This window comes from Staurois parvus, unplaced genomic scaffold (assembly GCF_062004578.1).
Source record: "Staurois parvus isolate SC_StPar_1 unplaced genomic scaffold, SC_StPar_1.0 ptg000408l, whole genome shotgun sequence".
Lineage (NCBI taxonomy): Eukaryota > Metazoa > Chordata > Amphibia > Anura > Ranidae > Staurois > Staurois parvus.
The window spans coordinates 267,280-292,325 of NW_028318204.1; the positions used below are offsets into that span (position 1 = coordinate 267,280).

The 25,046-nt window shown below is 40.7% G+C and overlaps 1 protein-coding gene across 3 annotated transcripts in view; it reads right to left on the reverse strand.

The window, feature by feature from the left end:
• LOC149455059 (rab effector Noc2-like) overlaps window positions 1-25,046 on the reverse strand; it is a 265,053-nt gene that overhangs the window by 114,396 nt on the left and 125,611 nt on the right. For all 3 annotated transcript variants that reach the window (XM_089686700.1, XM_089686701.1, XM_089686699.1), the window contains exons 4-5: window positions 18,139-18,268; window positions 13,061-13,147 (exon numbers count right to left, since the gene is read on the reverse strand). In XM_089686700.1, coding sequence (XP_089542826.1) covers window positions 13,061-13,147; window positions 18,139-18,268 — 217 coding nt within the window. The remainder of the gene's footprint in view (window positions 1-13,060; window positions 13,148-18,138; window positions 18,269-25,046) is intronic.

Here is a 25,046-nt window from a genome sequence, read left to right on the forward strand (position 1 = left end):
TCAAAGTCACTTAAGTCCCCTTTCTTCCCCATTCGGATGCTCGGTTTGAACTTCAAGTCATCTTCACCACGTCTAGATTCCTAAATACACTGAGTTGTTTCCAAGTGATTGGCTGATTAGCAGCTTTTGTTACCAAGCAATTAAGGAGGTGTACCTAAAAGTGGCCGGTGAGTGTAGATAAGAGTCCAGTACCCAATCACCCCATCCTTATAATAATAATAATAATAACAATAATAATACCCTGACAGTATCTTCAACATTAAAAAAATGCTCTGTTGCAGTCTGTATCAGCTTTAAAGATTTCTCATCACCTTTTGTCCCAATAGCATAATCAATAGAATAGGAACCTGTTCTAATTTAGTGATACTTTATGTTGAGATAAGTGACACATATCATTGCAGTTGATTCTGTAAGGTACCACACATAGGGATCTCCAGATGGCATCACAATTATGTATGGGGCCCCATAGTCTCTGAACCCGTTAAGGCCCTACTACCCAGGGTTCCTTAAAATTTTACCTCCCCCACAAACCCAACCTGTCAGAGATGAAAAGAGATTTTCGACAGGAGTAACAGGTATTTTGTTATACTCATCTAACAGAATAAACACTTTCAATTATATATTTAAAAGACTAAAAAGGCAGCATAAAAGAAACTGATTGTTAGGTTTTACATACGCTATAAAAAAAACTAACTCACAGGAACATTTCTGCAAGAAATTTTCGATTATGAATGCATGTCAATATTACTGAAGTATGAACAGGGGCATATGCTATTATAGTTATGTGTGGATGTTGGGCAGTGGGGTACTGAATCCACCCCTGAAATAACATATAGACCACTGTAAACGCATGGCTATAAACTCGAGAAAATAAAAGTGAAGTTTCTGAATATAGCAGCTAAAAAGCATATTCCATTTTTCCAGGGCCCTGAAGAATTCGCCCCCCCTACGCCACGTATCCAAAAACTAGCCCCAGTTGCCGTGGAAACCCATTTAGACAAAAGCACAGTAGGAAAAACTTTATCAATTAGTAGGTGTTTATTTTAAATAATGAATTAAGGTAATGCACATTGCTGTATATTTATGGAATTATATTCGCTCATATTGCTTCAGGAAAATTTACAGGTGCAGAAAAAAAAAAAAAAAAAAAAAAAAGACTATCTAGCTAACAGCATGATTTCCTGTTACTTCACGGTTGCTTTGTTAGAAAATTACTCTAGGTAAACAAAATTTTTGTAGAACAGGAAAATTCAACTTCTCAGCTCCGGTGAAACGGTACAGCAGCATTTAATAATTGCAAACTCAGTGAGGCTATTTGTCACACAGCAGGGAAAATAAAAATCATTATTTTCTTTAAACCAGAATGGAACTTGTGATTACTATCTCATAGGCAAGTACATGGTGGGATTGCCTCAAATGCTTCAGTTTTACTGCTTAAGACAAACAGTACATTTCAGAACATTGTTTCAAACACGGACGTATCTCTTTTTGTAAGGCTATCTATATATTGACTGATCTGTAGATTTATTACTTGTAAAGCACATATATAATTATGTGCTAATGTGATTAATTCAGATAGGCACAGCCATTGTTTCAATTTAGCTTGTTAATTGTAATTTAAAGAGCCTCAGAATCAGGAAATCACTAATAAGCTTCAAGCTTAAGCTGGCCATAGACGGTTTGGATCTCAGCTGGTTCAGCAGGGACAGGTCGAAAATCGATCTATGGGCATGACTGCTTGTAACCAAGTTGATCCATTGATCCACTTGGGTACAACCAGCATGTCAGATTTTTAGCATGCAATTATTGCCAGCGGCTATAGCCGCTAGCAATACTCACTGTGTTCTTGGGGCAGGGAAGGCTCCCGCACCCCCTGTGGGGAGAACACAATAGCTCTATGGAAGGGTTTTCCCCATTAACACTGACCGTGTTGATGGGAGATGCAAGCAATTTTCTTTCCTTCAATCAACAATTGCGGGGAAGCAAGCAATTTTCTTTCCTTCAATCAACAATTGCGGGGAAGCAAGCAATTTTCTTTCCTGCAACCCACGGCTGCAGGAAAGAAAATCACGTCTTCTATGGACTGCCTTAGCCCATAAAGGCTATAGCATTTTCAATGTTTGCTGTTTCATATAGATTTTTCTGGGTTTTGTTTTTTTTTTTTTCTTTAGATCAGGTGACTGTAAACAATTATTTTAATGCATTTTTACATACAGTATATCATTTTTATTATACATGTGGGCAGACATACTCTTTACATATGCAGTCCCTGATTTCTACTTTGCAGAACTACATATTATATATACCTTACTGCTTCCTTTTACAAGTCTACATAATCATTGAAAACAATACTCTTTCTGCCTTATATTTGATTTCAACAGTCATCTACAGAAAATTAAAGTGAAACTTCACTTTCTCAATCAACACTATTTTTATTCCTTATGCTCTTGGCATTAGTAAATAGATAAGTATAATATATTTACTTGTTTTAAACTGTTTTTTACATTCCTTTAGTTACTTCTATGGTTTCTATGCCTAGGCAAATTATGTCATACCTACTAGTGTCTTTGGAAAGGAGGGGTTCTCTTAGCTATGCATACCCTGCCTGCATGCCTGAGCTAAGGGCAGATGAATTCCAGGAAGTAAATGCTACATGAATCATCTGCCCTTACTCAAGATGGCCACAAATGCTAGGGGGTGTTTTTCAAAGTGATTTCTCAGCAAAATAAAGCATGGAGACATTGTTGAATGGGTGAGTTTGCTGTGAATATTAAAAATAAATAAAACAGCACTTTTGGTTTGTGGTGCTCAGATACAGTGTAGTTCTGCTTTAAGAAGTTGTGTTGCACCAATGAAAGTTCCTTCTTGGTATTCATCTACATTTTTTCATATGTTTAATAGTGACAGAAACATGGAAGCATAGGTAAAATGTGAAAGTAATATTAACATTTATTTTAAAGTAAGTGCAATAACAAAAGCTCACCAATCTTCAATATATTTTCAATTTAAATTAAAATTATACTGAGTTTACTCTGTAAACAGATATGTCACTGTCAACAGGGATGGAACTTCTGAAAAAGAAGACCTTGAAGCCTGGGCAAAGGGCAGTTGTCTGTGACCTTAGGGATGTGTATTAGAGACAATCTGGCTTCTGCTCACCCTACCATAACCAATGTCATTTATCCATTCTGTTATTATGGTGCAACCATTAGAGCTGAATTTCTGCATAGCCAACATAGGCTGTGGCCTAGGGTGGAAGGGCTGTGAAGGTCAGGGAACAGTCACCTACAGATAATGACTTTTAGTAACACATTACTGCACATAATAATAGAAATCCTGCCTGCTAGTTCAGTGTAGCCAGGTCCCTATTGTTGTCCCAGTGCATGTTGTGCCTCTTTGTTAGTGGAATAAGGTAATGTGCAAGTACTCTTTATGCAGTCAGTAGCCTTTAAGAAAGGCCTGTCAAGTATTTGGGAAGCTGCATTATAATTTTAAATCTGTGAAATGATGTACAATTTATTAGTACAAAATTTTCACCTTCTATCTTTCTCCACAATCCGCAGATAGCAGTACAGCTGCACAGCTCCAGGCAGGCTGATGATCAGTTGCAAGATATTTGTCAGGATTTATGGTTTATACCCATTTCTTTGGTGTGCTGGCATCTTATTAAAAAGTCACAAAAAAGATAAACTATTTTGTAGAATGATTTCTGATTAGAAATGTAAACTTTTCACAGAGATCTCATTGTGCAGTGAGAAACAAGCATTTTGGCCATGCATTTGACAAGTGACTGTCTCAGGGCTATATAATTATAAAGAAGAGATGACAGTAATTGTTGGCAGCCTTGACAAAAAGGTGGTTATCTGTCAAGTTGTTTCTATTTTTACCATGTAGAAAATCTGACTTATTTCTCGCAGGCTTTCAAAAAATATTTTCCAAAGTACAAATTATATTTTTGTTCATCCCTAAACTTTGCACAGTATAAATCTGAGGCTCTCCCAACTAAATGTAAATACATATTCCTCATTTAAAGCACGGTTAGATAAAAATGAGATTGCATTATAAACACAAAAAATAATAGCCTTTTCACAGGCATCTGTCAGATGTGTGTACGGTTTTCACTGATCCACACAAAATGGATCAAGTAATATCTAAGTAATATTTATCAATTTTAATGTAGTGATATCTTCTATCAATGAGCTCCACAAGCTACATAGAAATAAAACAGGCTGCTCAAGCCATCTCAGGCTCAAACATAGGTAGGCTGGTCTTCCCTCTGACTCATGGGTCAAGGAAAAATCTAATACTAAGACAGATGTGGTCTTTTAAGCCACCAGTGTTTTCACGTCACCCTTTATCTCATGGAATAGATCTAAATCAAGAAGGTTGGGAGCTGTTCCTTTGGGCTTGTGTTTATAAGCAAATGCTATTTGCTTTCAGGTACATGTGCAGCACCCTCCTAGTTAGCTAGGGGGAGCTAGAATCCTGATTGTCACAAAGGAGGGCTAAGTAGTCAGGAGGACAAAGTTAAGTCAAGGCTGAGGACATAAATTTCATTAACGCAACGCTGTATCACAAAAAATGGCCTGAACAGGAAGGGGAGTAAATCTTCTGGAGGGCAAGTGGCTAAGGGATCCTTGCCAATCCCCAACAGGAGGCTTGGTAAGGGGCCAGGACAACCTTTAAGGGTAAGGGAGCCTGTTCAGCAAGAGAAGGAGGAAGGAGGTGAAAGAGAGGTTGAGGTGCAGGAGCCTGGGAGGGAACCAAGGCTGAAAGGGGCTCACCTCCAGGAGTGATGCCTGAAAGGACAAAGGCTGTGGACTTCACCAACCCCCTGAGAGAGGACCACCTGGCAGCAGGGAAGGAGCACCCCAGCTTGAAAGTTTGATAGCAGTCACCAACCCACCAACAGCCAAGAAGAAGGACTCGGTGAGTACACCTACACCCCTGGGCTGGAAAGGGAAGAGAGCATTTGGTTGGGAAACTTTACTCACTCTACAGCTGGGACTATTGCCCTCCTGGTAGTTACTATTTGATTCCCTGTCCAGGGCTTCATCCATACAGCCAGAATGAGGAGCATCTGGGGTTGGAGAGGTACATTGGGAGATGCTGGTTACCTCTCTAGAGGAGGATTTTTGTGCAATATAGTTTAAGGAAGTTTGTCCTCAGTTGCCATTCCATTGGGCATCCCATATACCCCTTACCCTATCTCAGTTTAAAACCTCTAATAAAACTTCAAAACAAAGCTCAAGGACTGGTGTCTGTCTCCTGGTACAAGTCTGAATGGAAAAGTGTGTGTTGCCTGGCTGTGCAGAACTATAGGGGGACCCAAATACGCAGCATCTCCTAAAGGGATAGTGCTACATGTGGGGGCTTGTTTGGGATTTTCCTATAGCAATCTGCCTGCCATTACCCCTAGGAACCGAAGAGTCAAGAAAGTGATATGGTTACCGACGTTGCCCATAGCAGCTACACCAGGCTTATCTGGAGACCTCCCTGCTGCTCTACAGGTGGCTGGTGAAAAGCTCTGTGATTTTGATTAATCTTCTCAAGTCAGTGTATTACTGTCGCTATTGCCGTTGCCCGGAGCAACTGGGATGATCAGTAAAGTTGCAAATGTCTTTTTGCTGCTCTACATTACTGTCAGCCTGCTTGCCATTGTCCGGAGCAACCGGAGCAGCCAACCAGTCTACACAAGTCCCTTTGCTGCTCAACAGGTATGGCTCCTATAAGACACTATGTATGCAGTGTACCAGCTAATGACAGTGAACTGTCTGTCGCTTCACTGCATGCCATTGCCAGGAGCAACCAGGTGGCTAATCAGTGTTCATGAGTCTTTCTGCTTCTCAACAGGTGGCTACTACAAAAAACATTGTTCTGCCAAGCTCATTGTTGTCTTCAAATGTCAGTGCTTGCCACCTGTCCTTGCTGGACCTTGTTCGGGGCAACCAGAGTGGCCTGCTGCCTTGTGGATTGCAAATGCCCCACTGTTTTACACAAATTGGGCCCAGAGATTTTATTTGTACAACTATGTTCAGCAGGGGGTGTGCTTTGTACCTCGCTGCTGTCCATAGCAACCGCTGCGCAACGTCCTTGTCACAGTTCCTGCCAAGTCAGTAAGTTGAATACTGCCTGGAACTTCAGGGGTTAAACGTTAGCGCGGGAAAATTCCTGCACGGCAGACTGGCTGGTGCCAAGAAGTCATAAGGAAGGGGGTAGCCACACCCAGAAGAACATCCATATATCCACCAAGTACTCCCAGCATGCTGTGAGAGGAGGAAGATGGTGGTTCTACTTCCAATGGGTCTGCTGGACTCTGTACTGGAGGCTACCCTGGTGGACACCGGTACGCCTGGAGCATAGCGGTTGCTTTGCTCTGGTACTCGTGGTGGGGATGGAGAGACTTTTTATTTTATGTCCTGAGTGCAGGAAACTGACTTCCCTGATTGGAGCATGGATAAGGTGTGGGCACTGTGAGGTGCCATTGACCAGGCTGCTGCCCATCGATTTGGCGCCGTGCACATATACGGCCAACCTACAGCAGATGTTCCAGAGAAGCCAGCCTCACCCTCCAGCCCTGCACCATCTGTCTGGGAAGAGCCAGTCAGTGAAGACAGCCATTCCTCAGGGGAGCTGGCAGAGAGTGTCAGTGGTAGGGAGATAGATTGGGGGTCACTTAGAATCAGCCAAATTTGGGCCCCTAGAAGTAGAAGAACAAGAGGACTGGCCCTTAGAGCAGTCTGAGGAGGAGTGGGACTGGGGGGGAATTACACAGAGGACTATGAGTCCTTAACAGGCCCATCATGGAGCTTATATACCCCAGAACCTGCTGGACCTTCCCAAAAGGACTGAGCCTGTCCAAATTCCCCTCAGTTGGGGCCTGAATTCATTGCCTCTTGGCCTAGAACCAGAGCCCCTAAACCTTGTGTCTATCTAGGACTGGGGAGCAAGGAAAAGTTGCCTCGGTTTTTTAGGTTCCAGAGGTTAATACAGCAACGAGTGACTCTGGAGTGGGGATGGGACTACCCGTTTCCCAAACCATAAAGGACATCATTGATGACTCCAGGCAGGAATGGGATGACAAGCTTGTCTGCGGCTATTTGCGTGTCCCCAAGTCCTACCGCACTTGGGTTTTGTCTGTGGTTTTTCATATGGACTAAGTCGGACTTCATTGTTGCTACCTCCAGACAGGCTGGTCTAGGAGTGTCCTGAGAAACCACTCAGTCTTTGTTGTCTCTTTAGGAGGGGCTCCTCTCCAAATAATATTGCTACATTATATAGTTAGCTAGCTAGTGCTAGGATTGCATTTTTCTTCTTTCTTATCCACTGTTCTGCAAGTTCCAGGATGGCTGTCTCTCTGCTACAGAACCAAGAAGATGATTTCTGCACATCATGAAGTATTTCCCTTAAGGGGAAGGTACTTCATGTACTTGTTTGCTCTTCTGCATATATGTTTATGTGCATATTTTACACACACACACACACACACACACACACACACACACACACACACACACACACACACATATATACACATATATACACACACACACAAAGTATATATGTGTGTGTGGATTTGCATTTATTTTTCTACGGCATCATTTATTTGTATATATATTTTATTATATTTCCCCTATCCAGTTTTATACCCTTGTGAGGGATGCCCTTCTCCTGGGCTCAACAGCCATTTTTGTTTTGCCCCCAGCAAATGAGGACATGGCTGTGTTTTTAGTGGGGGGTGAATGTAGCGTCTTAGTTAGCTAGGGGGAGCTAGAATCATGATCGTCACAAAGGAGGGTTGAGTAGCAACCTGGGTGTGATAGTCAGGTCGTCAAATTTTGGTCAGGGCTGAGAGGCTCTGCAGGCCAGCTCCTCTGGAATTTCCCCCTGCTCTAGAGCTTTGGAGGAAGGTCTAGAGGCAGTGGGTGGATCTGAGGAGTGGCTGACTTGTACTCTTGAGGGATCCTGGCCAATCCCCAACAGGAGGCTTGGCAAGGGGCCAGGACAACCCTTAAGGATAAGGATAAGTCTGCTCAGTAGGAGTAGTAGGCGTAGGATGGAGGAGGTGGAAGAGAGAGGTTGAGGTGCAGGAGCTTGGGAGGGAGCCTGAAAGGAGAAAAGCTGTGGACTTCACCATCCCCCTGAGAGAGGACCACCTGGCAGCAGGGAAGGAGTGGCCCAGATTAAAGGCCTGGTAGCAGCCACCGCCCCAACAGCAGCCCAGGAGAAGGACTCCGTGAGAATACCTACACCCCCCTGGACTGGAAAGGGGAGAGAGCATTTGCTTGGGAAACCTGATTTGCTCTACAGCTGTTTAGCTAGCAGAGAGGATCACAAAGCCCAAGGGCCCCGATTGTCATGTGTGCTGCCACGGACAGATGGAATTAATATGTGTGGCATTCATGTATTCATGCAGGCTAATATGTATGCGGTGAAGCACAGTGGCTACATGGTTAGCACTTCTGCCTGGCAGCACTTGGGTTGCTGGTAGGTTAAATGGCTCCTGTCTAATTTGGCCCTTAGATTGTATGCTCGAGGGTTAGGAACGGATGTGAATGTACATGATTTTTTTATATATATAGATAGATAGATAGATAGATAGATAGATAGATAGATAGATAGATAGATATACACAGAAATATATACATACACACACCTCAAAGATGAAAGGTACACTTTTTAATCAGAGTATAACATCAAGTCAATTAAACTTCTGGGATATTGATCTGGTCAGTTTAGTAGTAGAGGGGGTTGTTAATCAGTTTCAGCTGCTTTGGTGTTAATGAAATTAACAGGTGCACTAGATGGGTAATAACAAGATGACCCCCAAAACAGGAATGCTTTACAGGTGGAGGACACTGACATTTTTTTCCCCCACTCATCTTTTCTGACTTTTTTTCACTAGTTTTGCATTTGGTTAGGCTCAGTGTCACTACTGGTAGCATGAGGTGATACCTGGACCCTACAGAGGTTGCACAGGCAGACCAACTCCTCCAGGATGGCACATCAATATGTGCCAGAAGGTTTGCTGTGTCTGCCAGCACAATCTCAAGAGCATGGAGGAGATTCCAGGAGACAGGCAGTTACTCTAGGAGAGCTGTACAGGGCTGTAGAAGGTCCAGCAGGCCACTGGTGTGAACATCTCTGACCAAACAATCATAAACAGACTTCATGAGGCTGGCATAATGTCCTCTAGTGGGCCCTGTGCTCACTGACTGGCACCATAGAGCTCAATTGGCATTTGCCATTGAACACCAGAATTGGCAGGTCCACCACTGGTGCCCTGTGCTTTTCACAGAAGAGAGCAGGTTCACCCTGAGCACATGTGACAGACGTGAAAGAGTTTGGAGAAGCTGTGGAGAATGTTATGCTGCCTGTAACATCGTTCAGCATAACCGATTTGGTGGTGGGTCAGTGATGGTTTGGGGAGGCATATCCATGGAGGGATGCACAGACCTCTACAGGCTAGACAATGGCACCCGACTGCCATTAGGTATTGGGATGAAATCCTTGAACCCATTGTCAAACCCTGGTGCAGTGGGTCCTGGGTTCCTCCTGGTGCATGACAATGACCGCCCTCATGTGGCAAGAGTATGCAGGCAGTTCCTGGAGGATGAAGGAGTTGATATCATTGAATGGCCCCCATGCTTGTCAGATCTAAATCAAATAGAACACCTCCGGGATATCATGTTTTGGTCCATCCGATGCTGCCAGCTTGCACTTCAGACTGTCCAGGAGCTCAGTGATGCCCTGGTCCAGATCTGGGAGGAAATACCCAAGGACACCATCCATAATCTCATTAGGAGCAGGCCACGGAATTGTCAGGCATGTATACAAGCACGTGGGGCCATACAAACTACTGAATACCATTTTGAGTTGTTGTAATTAAATTTAAAGCAAAAATGGACTAGGCTGCTGCATCATGTTTTCACTTTGATTTTCAGGGTGTCTTTGAATTCAGTCCTCTGTAGGTTGATCATTTTCATGTCCATCAAATGATGGGGCATCCTTACGTTCCTAACAAGTTCATATTGGTATAGATATCCAGCATGATATTTTTCCCCATTGAGATCTGATGTGTTTTCAAAGTGTTCCTTTAATTTTTTTGAGCAGTGCATATTAAAATATATGTAAATTTAAAAATATATTAATTTAGATTATGTAAAGCACTGCATACATTGATAGTGCTATATTATACTGTAACTACCTGACCTGTATTAAATAAAAATATAACAACATTTTTAAAAATAGGTGTATGGAGGGGTATTTGAGGACTGGGAAGCAGGACAATAAAGAGGAGTTGGAATTTAAGCTCTTTGATGGGTCCTGCCCTGGAAATGTCTTCATGCTCTCCCCATTTTTCTTTCCCCACTGCAGTCTGACCATCTTCCTCTGCTTCTGTTGGTAGGTCCTCTGCTGAAAAACATCTACAACAATGCAGAGTATATTTTTTGACTAAGCAGTACCTTACAGGGAATGTAGGCAATAAGACTCCAGAGGGCAGCTACTCTTGATGCTGTGCAAGGACCTCCAGCAGTGTAATGCACATAAAATATAACTAAACTACCACTAGAACATCATTCTAATTATTTGCATGGGGTCTTCCTAAAACATTTGACTTACTTTAAGACAGTGGAAAAGATACAGGTTATCCAAAGTAAAGCAACAGCATCAAGGCTAACAACACAAAGGTTCAAGTGGAAAATAACGCATACTCTACACAGCATTGTCAGCAAAATCAAACCTATAAATTCTTCAAAATCTCAGCTGTGCAGTTGACCTCTACATAATTACAGTACAAACCTTGCTCATAAAATAGAGTCTCCTAGCTACAACAGACACATATTATTCCAGCAATGCATCAAATAGATGTTGCTCTATTGTACACATTCATCTAGAAGATTTCACAACCCTAAAGTTCAGGCTGGCAATTATATACTGCTAAACTGTCAGACTGTGCATTACTTATAAAATTAGATATCAGTAATGTCTCTACCATCAAGCAGTCTTAATTCATTATGAACACACCATTAGTTATACATCTCCATACATATGAAGAGCTCATCACCATTTAAATGCATTTCTCAAGCTACTCATTTCAACATACTAATTCATGTTCAGATGATGCTCTGGGGCATTTTAGATCTAAATGCTTGCCTTTAAATTAATATGCTATTTTTTGTTGTCTATTAAGAAAATGGACTAACCGAGAAGTTTTAAAAGACTATGAATCCTGCTATGAGCGAAAAAAGATGTACAATGCCATTAAAATTAAATGTTATATGTATTGCATGTTAATTTATTGATTAGTATATTTGTGTAACAGATTAAGTGGTGGGTCTTTGATTTTTTGTTTTTGTATTCAGTTTATTTTTGTTATATGCTGCTTCTTCATCTACTGGTAAAGCGGTTTATTTATAATTTTTTACATTTTTTTTTTTTGGTGAGACTGGTGTAGTGGGCATGCTCTAGTTTACTGGCCACTCACTCCGCCCCTCCCCATGATATTCAAATTTTATAATCCTGTCTCCATGTTTAGCTTGAAAAAGAGACTGCACCTCAAATTGCATTGCTGGAAATGGAGGGACACTTTTTATGGTTTCCAGGAAGTGATGTAGAATGTGGCAGCTAGCTGATGCGTTTCCGACTGGCGTGCAGGGGACTGGTGCTTGCACAGTTCAGCCCCGTTGGCACTGGTGGCCCGACGTGGCGAACCGCTTCCTCTGGCTGTGGCTCCTCCTACTCCCAGCTGATTGGCCATTAGGTGGGAAGTTGGATTTCTCTTCTACAATACGCCACACAGCTGTTTTTAGACCGGGTCCCTGGTGTAAGTGGATGCTATCATTTTGTTTATAATATTCATTTGGAGTCCCTTTTGTTTCCTTACCAGTCACACAAAATTTGGTTCTTTGGGCACATCGATGTAGTATCTGTGAAGTATCTCTTGGCCTTCTTGAGAGGTTATGGACTAACTAAAGGGCTGGTTTTGATCTATGCATGTTTTTTGGAACCTTTTATATTTGCAATAAATGTATTATCCTGTGCAAATATATCACATGTGTTTATGACATTTGATATCTGGGCGGTTTCTCTTATCTTTTCATTCATGTGTCAAAGAGTTTGCAGTAAAAACATCAAATTGTATGTTACTTTGTGAGCAGCATCAAATATTAATGACTATGTACTCTGTAAAAGGCTGCAGAAATGGTTGCTCTGCTGTCTCTTAGCCGTGAAAACATTACGGTGCTGCCTCTATAGAAATAAAAAAGACATGCCTTTTTCATAATAAATAAGTCACTGATATGACTCAGCTATTTGAAATTACTGCTTCATGTACCACTAGTGGAGAAGCCCTGGTCTAGTGTTGATGTGGTAGGTATATGTCAGTGTGCTCCTTCATACACTTGGAAAACATATCCTATAATCCTTAGGTTTGCAGAACCAAGATGGTGGTTAAGGCTGTACTCTGACTGCCATGAACTACATTTGCCATGTGAATTCTTCTTGAATCATAGTGTATTTCTTCCAGATTTGTGCAGTAATCCAATGTAAAATGTTTCCTCTGTGCAAGCGTTTCCTGTAATAAAGACCAGTCACTGCTACTGGTCTTGTCTCCACCCTCTCCTGTAGTTTTCTGCAGGCAGCCTGTTGTGGGTGGGGCTTGCTGGGTCCCTCCCACAGCTCTGCTCTCTGCACAGGCTCTGTGCAGCGCAGTGATGATGTCACTGCTACTTTCATGCAGTAATGTCTGGGTTTCCCTGGGCATTTAGTGCAATCAAAGTGGATTTATACCCTTTGTAGCTATTGAGGTATATATCTCAATGAAAGCTTTTGTGCCTGGAGTTTAGCTTTAAAGCACAGTTAAGCATACTATATTCTTTGTTACCGCTCTGCTAGTTTGACAAAACTTCCCAATTTAACAGAACAAAAAAAAAAATATGACTTTCAGTTACAATCCTTGGCAATTATAGGTTGTAATAAAGTTAATAGAAAAGCATTTTCTGTTTGTTATGGGATTAAACAAATGGTGCACAAAACATAAGGAGAACACTCAATTTACCTCTCTCTGCTCACTACATATTTTACAGAGCCATGTGGGTCGCTTCAGGCTGCCAACAGTTTCAATTCCACATTTAGTGCAGACTTTCTGTGGGAGAAAGAAACAGATCAGTGCACTTTTAGCTTATCTATTTTTATACTCCAGATTTAGTTATTTCCTAAAGGTCTTTACTTGATTTAAGGAAACTGGTAGGATGCACAGACGTTGCAATAAAAAGGTCTTGTCTAATTTAAATATCTTCTTCCTGTGTAGCTTTGTAGGGCTACTTTTCCTTGTAGCTACCTTTCATGTAATGGCCAGCTTTCTTTAATTAATCGACAGAGAAATTTTACAGATTTGACTTTTCTATTCTGCCTGCTGGATGTTTTTCAGATGATGAAACAGTAGTAAAAATAGTTTCTCATTGTGCTACATTTAAGTTAAAATATTAAAAATTATCTTGTTGGAGTTGGTACATACTTTGTTTTTGTGTGGTTTCCCTGATGGTGCTCCTATTTCTTTCCACAACACATTCGTATTTTGCAGTTTTAAGTTAATGTACATTAATTTTTTCTTTCATTTTGGAAACTTCTCTGTACATGACAAGCTTAGAAATCACAATGTCCCTGAAGTTAACTGAGAATCAGATTAAATGCTAACACGTTGTTACACCCATATTTAAAATGGCTGTATAGGCAGAAGTTTTTTTTTTTTTTTACCTTACTGCAGATGGTGTAAACCCAGTCGTAATAAGATTACCTTACAATATGCAATAAAAATGGCCAACAGTGGATTCAGTGTATAAAGGGAAACATCTAATCTTATCTCCATCTTTCTTCTTGTTCTGAGAGTTTATCAAAGACTTAATCAGAGCTAAAAATGACCCAAGATTCTCAATGATTGAATTAAGCATTCTTAGCACTACAACTACCAGAAAAGGAAACCTCAACCCTAAATACAAAGGCAAAGGGGGGGATTTACTATAACAGGTGCACTCTGAATCTGGTGCAGCTATGCATGGTAGCCAAGCAGCTTCTAACTTCAGCTTGTTCAATTAAAATTTGACAATAAAACCTGGAAGCTGATTGGTTTCTATGCAGAGCTGCACCAGATTTTCCGCTCTCTAGTTTTAGTAAATCCCCTCCATTGTCTTAAATGTTAAGACAGGAGTTACATCCACTTTCACCACTACCAGTGGTGACCATGATCAAAGGTGAAAAGACCAAAGCTCCTACTGTCTCATTTGCAGCAAAGCACACCCCCCTCTGAAAATGTTGTGTATTCAAGGAAAAGCACTTTGAAGAATGCAGGTGGTTTCTAAGGATCCATGCCATTTGCTTTAGCGGTTGTACACCCACAGATGACTTGATCAGAGATTGCTAGGTTTAGGTTAAGTGTTTTCAGAATATAACAGTGATATGCATGTGTCAGCCTTTCACAGAAGCCCCTTCAAAATACATACACTTAAAAGCATGGTGAGGAAAAGCATGAGCAATTGGCTCCAGTGATGGTTTCAAAATATAATGAACTATGTCACATGGGACATTCAGAGAAAACTAGTGCCAAAAAATGTTTGGTCAAGGTGTTTCCTTGAGAGGAACCAAAGAAAGCTGGATGTATGTGGTTTTGGACAATGAAAACAGTCAATCATTTGTCACTTCAGAGTTCTTCAACATGCTTAATGTTTTGTCCTAAATACAAATACATAATGATAGAGAGGAGTCCCTACACCAGAAGATATACATCACGTACACTTCATCAGTTTGAATGGTTACATCTCACCACTTGACAAAAATCATTCTCCTGCTGGGAAGAGACATCCAAATTGTGCACAAAATACACAAACAGTTGGGAACATGGTGCCTTTGCTCTTAGTAGTAACTAAGGTTGGCTTATTTTTGACGCTGCTTGATCCAGTGAGTGTGCACTTGTAAAACTGTTATAGTGATATTAAACACACAGCAGTTCGCTGTCATTTAAGTGCTATAACAATATCTACAAAGATCAATGGCAGTGAACTGCTGCAAAAAATACCATGTAAATACCTTACTTTCCAGTTTGTTTTGTAGAGGTGATCTTTTCCTGCTTGATCCATCTGAAAGGAAAGATCAGTGGGAGGAGCCTCCAGTAAGCTGATGACGTATGGTATATAGGTCATCTAAACAAGTTTGAGATATCAACCCGTTTCTGCAAAAATTGAGGAAGTGAATTGATTGCCCGTGCCCTGAAACAGGTACATGCACACTAATGGTGGCAATGGCCACTCCATAGGATCAGAATCTGAAGCAGGGACACGGATATTAAGGTAGTACTGCTGAATGGTAAAATCAGCAAGGTTTATTTTACGTTACATAAAACAAATGTAAAAATGCTGAGGTTGTGTTGTATACCATGCAATATTTAATGTGATTATTATTTTTTTTTACATTCTGGTTTTAATGACGCTTTAAGACACCCCTTTCACCTCTCAACATGTATGCTATGTGGATTCAAAAAAAGTATTAAATCTGAAAATAGGTCTTCTCATGAGTAATCAAATAGGAATGATATTCGAGTTAGCCGCTACCATGGGTTTGCAGTGAATCCTGCACATTTGCAGTTTGCAGACCTGACAAATTATGGTAATGTGGAATTTCACTTATGTATTCACAGTGTTCTGCCTGGCTCTTGAATTTCGGTCAACTGGCTTCACAGGGTCAATAAGGAGGCTTTTGATTAAGCTAGCTCCCTTACTATAAAAGGGGGAATGCCCAGCAACCTTACTGACAATGTGCTTTAGCTGTGATAGATAAAGCAAATCAAAGAGAACAGAGTACTGGATGCAGGGGTACAGGGAACTGGAAGCAGGTCACAGGATACAAGGCACAGGATCAGGTAGCGAATGGTTCAACAATGAAGCACCAATCTTCATCAAGGAAGGGATTAAATTCCCAGTGGCCAGTATCAGGTGCAGCCTAATTACTAGGATAAGCTGACTGCTGGGAGACACCTGCTGGTGGCCACTGGAATGGCACCCTTAGGCTCTGAGAATCACGTCTGCTAAATATGAAGTTCTGTGTGAAACTGGGCAAATCTGCCACAGAGATGTTTGACGTGATTTGGCAAGTTTATAGGGATGCTGCAATGAGTCGTTCAAGGTGTTTTGAGTGGCACATTTGCTTCAAGATCTGAAGGACATCACTGAAAGACAAGGAAAGATCAGGAAGACCTTCAACGAGCTCAACCTCCAAAAATGTTGAAACAATTTGGCAGCTTGTGCATGATGATCATCTGAGAACAATCCACAACACTGCTGCCATTGTCTGCGTGTCATACACAACAGTCCAGGCAATCTTCATGTGTGATTTAAACATGCACCGTGTTGCTGCCAAGTTCATCCCCAGGCTGCAATGATTTCCCTTCCACACCTACCCTTCTCACCAGATTTGGCTCCTGCAGACTTCGCCCTCTTCCTGAAGATGAATATCCAGCTCAAAGGTCGCTGTTTTGACAACATTGTGGAGATTCAGCTTTGAAAGCAGAAGGTCCTTGACAAAGAAGACTTCGTAATAAAGCTAGTTTCAAAACCTTTTGATACCACCGTGTGTGTGTGTTTATTTATTGGGGGGGTTGCGTACACCTGAGTCTACCATGGTCCTTGTATTTAAAAGATTCTATTGTTCCCAGGCTTGGCAAAATTTGGGCATATTGCCATGGAGCCAAGCGGAAAGTTTTTTTTGTGGAGTAGGGTCCAATATACATGCAATTTGACCTCTGAGATCGACAGGTGCCCAGAGAGCCATTCTTTCGCAATCTCCTGCTCGTGGCTGTAAAGATAGGCATCATGAGAGTAAATTGGGATTTGGGATAGGCCATCTGGTTTACGGTTAAGGAGGGCCTCGAGCATATGTAGTTGCACCAATTGACAGAAAGGTGTGTTCAGCATATCATAAACCTGGCACCACAAATGCTGCCCTACCAAACAGGTCTCCTAAATATGGACAAAGGTGTCTCCTTTCAAATTGCCATGATAGCATGTGCAGAAGTGTTAGGATTGATGAAGGCTAGCCTAGTGGGGACCATGTACCACTGGAGTAGTACTTTGTAACTAATGTCCACCCCAGCAGCATTACAGGAGGAAGACTTAGTAGTTGCTCAAATTTGAGTAGTTGCTCAAATTTGAGTCTAGTGGTACAACCTGTAGTTGTAGGTCACTTTCCCATTTTCCAGCATAGCTTAGGAGTGTAGCCTGGTAGATTTGCCACAGTGTCCACACAGACTGGGTCTAGGCTGCATATATCAGCATTTGAAATCTCACTTAAACTTTACACCTCAGTAAAATTGATTATGGAAGTTCCAAGCTGAATTAATTCCCTAAACCTTTAGCATAAGCCTTGTCTGGGGCAAGACCCAGGTCGGAAACACTCTGGAAGGTTTCTCTAACATTTATCACTTTCCCTCAGCTCACACCACTGAACAAATTCCTCAGTGAATGGCTGGGGTAAACAAGTATTCTTAACTCAGTGATTGCCTTACACTTGTTACTGGAGATTCCTTCTCAAAGTTATGAGGCAGAAGCAAACACACTCAGTTTAGGAAAGCCTGCAGAGTCCAGAAAATGTAAACATACGGTATCTCAAGCTGGCTACATACAGCTGTAAGACATATTGCATTTAATTAGGGATACTTAATGCTTAATCTCCCTACATGAGGTTATAGTGACTGAGGCCCCAATCCACGCAACTAAAGTGGATGGAGGAAATCTCCCTGCTATGCTATTATTTTCTGACAGCAGGGCTGTTTTGCTGTCAGAATACACCTATCAGCTCTGCAGCCGATTGGCTGCAGGCGCTGATTGAACAGAAGTTGCCACCAGTCCCATTTAAGAGAAGTTGCTCGTTAGATCGACTTGTGTCAAGTGGGAGCATCCGTAAATGGATTGAAATTCAGCTGGTCCCTGCTGAACAGGCCACATTTTGATTCATCCAATTTCTTACAACTGGCTGCTTACTGAAATTATATACATTTTGGTTTCTTTTATGAGTGTGTGTGACATTTTGAAAAAAAAACATGAAATATATTTTCCTTTAATAAAAGTCTTTAAAAATTTATTATATTACCTTCTTACAGTCTTGACAGAAGACAGACGTTGTGCCCAATAATCCAAGGTGCTCTCCACAAAGCAAACACTGTGACATCCCATTTCCCATCACATTTTTCCGCATGTTTTCTAATCTCTCCACAAGGCGCCTGCAAGCAAAAGGAATAAATTCATCATCATAATGGATTTGATGGATGCTGATATCTTCCTACACGTAATGCTGATAACTACAATCTTAACTTGTTTTCACTGCTGCTGAGAGCTGGAGTGGTTTACTAAAGAATAGTGTACCGGGATTCAAAAGAATGCCATCTGTACAGCAGCACATAAAATATGCACAAAATAACTGAACAGAAATGTACCCAACGTCATCAAATATTTTGCCATGTTGAGAAACCCAGCAAAATATTATCTTATTAAAGGTTTTGCCTGAATAATTAAACAAGTTGGGATAATCTAATAAAAAGAATATATTGATTCTTACAAATTGTTGTACCTTAAACCTGATTTTATAATTGATATGGCAATTACTAGCATGACTATTTTTTTCATAGTTTTAAAAATACAGCCTTTGGTAGATCTAACTATAACCCCTTAAAGTAGTCATAGACAGAGAGATATCTACCTTAGAACAGGTAGGGAGATCCATATTTGAGAACACTGCACCCGCCACAATGTACGGTATTTGTCTGTCTGTCTGACATCATAGTAACTTCTTTGAAACTCAACTATTTTTTGCTAGTTTTGGATAGGGCTGGGGACCTTGGATAGGTTGAAAAGATCTCCCCTCTGGGACACAATGTATCAAACTTTACTGTGCTCCCTTAGGAAGATTTCCTCTAACTTCTTTTGCGGTCAACAGGATGGAAAGTGAGGGGAAATCCCCTAATGGGATCACAAACAGAAATAGAAACACATACAGAGTACAGTGCTGGGAAAATGTATTTGCCCCCTTCCAGATTTTTTTTTTTTGCATATTTGTCACACTTAAATGATTCAGATCATCACAAAATTTTAATATTACACAAAGATAACCATAGTCAATACAAAATGCAGACTTCAAATCATAATTTAATTTATTAAGGGAAAAAAGCTGTCCAAACCTGCCAGGCCCTATGAGAAAAAAGTAATTACTCCCCCCCTTCCCCATTACTAAATCATAAATGAACTGCGATTAACCACATTTTTTTGGAAAACTGAGTTAAATTTAACTTGCTACACCTAGGCCAGATAACTGGGAGACCTGTTGAATCAAGAAATCACTTAAATAGAATATGTCTGACAAAGTGAAGCAGGCTAAAAAAAAACAACTCACAAACCATCATACTACGATCCATAGCAATTCAAGAACGGGTGAGAAACAAAGTATTTGATATGTATCAGTCAGGAAAGGGTTACCCAGCCTTTCTAAGGCTTTGGGACTCCAGTGAACCACAGTAAGAGCCATTATTCAAAAATGGAAAAAAGAGCAGTGGTAACCCTTTCCAGGAGTGGCCGGCCTACAAATAAACCCAGAACATCTAAAGAACTGCAGGCCTCACTTGCCTTAGTTAAACTCAGTGTTTATGACACAACAATAAGAAAGACTGGCATTATATGAGAAGAAAAGAGATTTTAAGTGCTCAATTTGATAGTTCGTATGTATTAAAATCAATACAAAGCTTAATTCCATATTAACATAGAAAAAAAACTACATCACATTAGTAGCTTTGAAAAATATAAACCAACATGATACTTCATATGGCTTGAAGTTCACAATGTAACAATTCCAACTCCACATGTTTAACCAAAGTTCTGGCTTCTTCAGGAGTTTTACAGGTAGTTACATGTAATTGCTACTAGAAAACTACGATACAACAATAAACAATTTTAACTTTACAGAATTACAAAAAAATAGTAACAGAATCATCAATACAATACATACAAAATCAATATCTACGAATATCTACTAAATGTGGGTTTTTGTGGGGTTAATCCACCAAGGCCGTCCTTACCAGGTGTGTCTTTATATATTAAAAACCTGAACAAAAGATTGATTGCTTTGAGTTGATTAAAGATGTGCACTTGTTTGCCCAGAGATTGAGTTTAAAGGTCCTCTATGACAAAAAGAATTCAGAATCTGAATTCAAATCTTTGGATAATCATCTATTAACTAGTATGACAATAAATGATATGAAGGCATTGAATGGCTTAATGGAGCTGTGGGATAAAAGAAACTATTCAGATGAATCTGGTGCCCTTGTGGCAATTGGAGATAAAGTTGGGCCTCTTTCAGGAGCATCTGCTTCTACTCCATTAATTTTCCCTCCCCCCAACTTTACAAAAAAAAATCCAAAGTATTTCCCACTTTACAAGGGAATCCTAATATTTGGGCATTTACCCAGCAGGTTACCAAGGAAATTGAACGAGTAAAATGGAAAGGAAGATCAACATACAACTTAACATCAGGTCAAAAGACAGCCGTTTACATATCTTCTGGAGCTGCCCTGTTATCAGAGGTACTGGACAAATGTTGTTGACATTATATCCTCTATAACCACGGTTCTTGTACCACTATCTATTGAGGTTTGTCTGTTGGGTTTGATTCAGGCCTTAGCTATCTCTCGCACCATGAGAACCTCGATTGGTTTCTTGCTTTTTTATGCTCGCAAAGCGATACTATTAAAGTGGATGTCTCCTCATGCTCCCACATCCAGTTTCTGGAAACAACTGGTTAATATGGTTCTCCCCAGGGGCGGACTGACCATTTGGAAACTCGGGCACTGCCGAGGGCCCGGGGTCAGTAGAGGGCCCTATGAGATGCCCCTGGTACCTTTTTCATAGCCTTTTTTGAGTTTGGGCAAGGACACAGGGGCCCCATGATCCCCTATTGCCCGGGGGCCCTATGAGCTGTCAGTCCACCCCTGGTTCTCCCTATGTATAAATATACTTCTGAATCTCGGGGGTGTCCCGCTAAATTTATGAAGGTGTGGCATATCTGGATTGACTCTTTCGAATCAGTCCCTTCCACCTCTGATTAGGATCAAGTGATGGTTCTCTACCTCTTGTCACAGAATTGCTCGGTGTGGGTTGTCAGTGATCTTCTTCTGTGGGAATTGTCTTCTGCCATATCTAAGCCCTGTGATCTCATTGGGTGAGGTTGTCATTGTGACTGTGCGTGGCGTCAGACCCCAGCCCTTCTCACCAACTCGTGAACGAACGACCAGCTGATCTCACATCACGCGGTCACTTGCGTAACAATGCCACTCTCAGCTGCGCCCTGCACAAAGATTTTGCAGCTCGCAGGACCACAATCTATGTGACAGCAGCCTGAGAGCAAATGTTCCTGGGTCAGGTTAATTACGCAATTAACCCTTCACACTGCCACCACCACCTTTTTACAGAGGAGTTGGAAACTCACAAATCTTAGCAGTAACACTATTAGTATAAGCTTCTGTAATACACACTGTCACCACAGACAGATGTAATCAGAGGATTATTACATACAGTAGCACTCTTCAGAGACAGGGATTCTTTAGAGACAGTTCAACACTTTTCAGAAATTAGGATTTATTACTAAAAAGGTCAAACTGGTGCAATTAAAATATTTACAGAAAAAGATGTAACAAAGATATAAAGAGAGCAATAAAACAACAGGAAAATAAAAGAAAGAAGTTCAGAAGGCAGAATACTTGCAAAAGTCCTTGGTTTGAGCAGAGTCCAATCGTCCAAACAAAAGGCTGCTTTGGCTCTTAGATGGTTCCTAATCAATGTTAAAAGGAGAGCTCATTTTTCTCCAGGCTGACAGTCTTTTTTTCGATCATCTCAAAGGGGTGTCTCCTGAGAACAAATGGCCAATCATCCAATTTGGGGATGGGTGTTAGGCGGTAACCAAGGTTGTGACCAAATCCCTTACAATTTCATACTACGGTCAATAACCTTCAATCTCCTACATTGTAAGCTTGAAAGAGCAGGGCCCTTGAACCCATCGTGTATTGTATTGTACTGTTTTGTCTCAGGTTCTGTCCCCCCCCACTATTGTACAGCGCTGAGCAAACCCTTTGGCGCTATATTAATACTGAATAATAATAATAATAATAATAATAATAATAATAATAATAATAATAATAGGTACAGGTAGCAACTGGCAGATTAATATTTAGAATTATATTCCAAACACACAGGTACCAAACATAGCATATCCTGCCACTCTGGATAAAAGATTACTTTCTACTCTCTTGTAGGCGCTAACATAGAGATGTAAGGTGTCATGTGACTCATATTAAAATGACCTATCCGAATATATACTTCATATTAATGTGCCCAGTTCCTGAAGTTTATAAATTTGTATGAAAAATGACATGTGGAATGTACATTTTATGGCACACTCTAACCCTAATGGGCTAACAGGTCATGACTGACTGAGTTATTGTTTTACAATCGGGCAGAGGAAAGTGGTTTTCAAGCAGACCCCCTGGAACCAGACTAATTAGTGGTTTACAGCCATGGAGCTCATCTAGCTATGTTCATTTAGGATAAGAGGCACTTTTGACCTCTGTTCACTTACAGCTTCACATTCCATTCAAAAGGGAAGAGGGAGGACAGGAGAGACAACATGGCTGTGACCTAACAAGATGGCTGTTCATGTACAGCATCCATGGCTCTATGGCGCACAATCGTCACAGTCATCTGTTTCTTGTCATTCACCTTATGCTTTGCCTCGTTTTTTTTTTTTTACTATTATTTGTGATTTGATCAAGCCTGGGTATGCCCAATAGGCTTTGTTTTGTATTCTCCACTTTAAAAGTCATTAAAGATAATTTTCAAAACATTTTCAGCCGCGGCAAGTTTGAGCCATAACCGTCAGATTGTTATCAAACCATCCGATAAGGGTTGTAATCTGATGGTAATGGACTCCAAACAGTATGAGGAAATGGTTATGGATATTTTAAACAACCGAGAATGGTATAAGCAAATCTCTGCTACTCATTTTGATCAAATAACAACTAAGTATAGAAGCCTAATCAGTTGATCTTACAATGCAGGTGTTACTGATAAGAAAACATGGGAATTTTTGAATGTTAAGACTTCTTGAATGCCTACCCTGTATGCTTTACCTATATTCATAAAAATTTGACTCATCCCCCTGGAAGACCTATTTTGTCAGGCAAAGGTTGCCTTACAGAATCTGCTAGTCAATACAATCAATTCATCCTTGATCTTCTATGGTTTGTTTTGACCAATAATATGTTTATGTTTGGATGCTCCCACTACCTCCAGGTGAAGGGGGTTGTGATGGGGACAAGGTGTGCCCCATCGTATGCCAACTTGTACCTGGGGGTGAGCGGGAGCTCTTTTTTAGCTAGGATATTCAGGAATATCTTAATAAGGTACTAATCTGGCGCAGTTTTGCTGATGATGTCTTTATGATATGGCCTGGGTCACTAGCTGATTTACAGTCATTCATGTCCATTTTGAGGCAAAACAGCAATAACCTAAAATTTACAATGAATTGTCATCAGGAGACAATCTGTTTTTTGGATGTTCAGATCTTTATTGAAGGAGGTGGTTGTAAAGGCTCCACCCTCTTTAGAAAACCATCCTCAGGCAATGCCATCTTACTTGCCACCAGTTCCCATTCGGCGCCTTTGGTGTCACGCATACCCTATAGCCAATATCTTTGGTTGAAGAGAAATTGTACTAATCAAGATGATTTTGAAGTGGAGGCAAAAGTCCTCCAAAATCATTTAAGAGAAAGGGCATACAGCAAGTCATGCCTCAAAAAAGCATATCAAAGGGCTAATAGTCAGGATAGGCAATCATTAATTCATAAGAAGAAAAAGATAAAATTATGGTACTAAAAATGTCAAGTTAATTACAAGATATTCGATGCAGCACAGAGAGGTTTGTCAAATATTGAATAAATACTGGTATTTACTAAAGGCGGATAGCACAGTATCCAAATATGTGAATAACTATCCTGAAATAACCTATAGGAGGTCTTCATCTCTTAACGATCAGTTGGTTCAGAACCATTATTCAAATAAACCAAGGGATAGACCAAAAGAGAACTGGCACAGCCCCATGTGGAAGGTGCAGTTTTTGTAGATTTATTCCTCAAGTAGGTCAAATTACTTTACCCAATGGTCGCACTTACTGTATACTCCAAGATTCTTTGCGAATTGCCAGACATGTGCAATAATATACCTTATGAGATGTGAGTGTGGTGCTTTCTATGTAGAAAAAAACAAAAGACCGTTTGAGAGTTCGCGATCATGTAGCACTAATTTCTAAAAAGAAAATGGAAACACCCATCAGTCAACATGTGGGTTTGTACCATAGGTTTGACTTAGCTAAAATTCAGTTTTTTGCTCTGAACCATATACCTCCACATGAACGTGAAGGTGATGTGGACAAACCTCTTTTACAATGTGAAACAAAGTGGATATATATGCTATCTGCCAAACAAATTTCCCGGACAAAGGGCCCTGGTGCAGCTCTGGTGAAAGTGCTATGGATTGGTCCATGAAATGGTGTCTCAATTGGATCTTGTAAATTGTAAATAATAAATATTAATCTTTTTTGATTGTGAATTATATATTGAATTTTTTAAATACAGCTCATGGCTAGGTTAATAATGGGGCTTTTTTGTGGGTTTACTTGAGAGGTTGTTCCAATTGTTTACCAGGTGTAGGTGTTGTAGATACCACATCGATCTTTGCTGCTGATATGCTTTTTCTATATTTATTGATTTCCTATTTGTGAATAGGGATTTTTTTTAGCGTTCTTGATCGACCATCGGCCACCTGGGAGCGCTATCCAGGAGGAGGGTGCTGTGTGTCCCCTTATGGGGCAGTGCACTCTAGTGGGTCTGTCTGCCACAAGGTTCCAACTTCCAGCCTTTTGGTTGGCTTAGGCGAACCCTACTTGGACTCTGTGTTTGGGCAA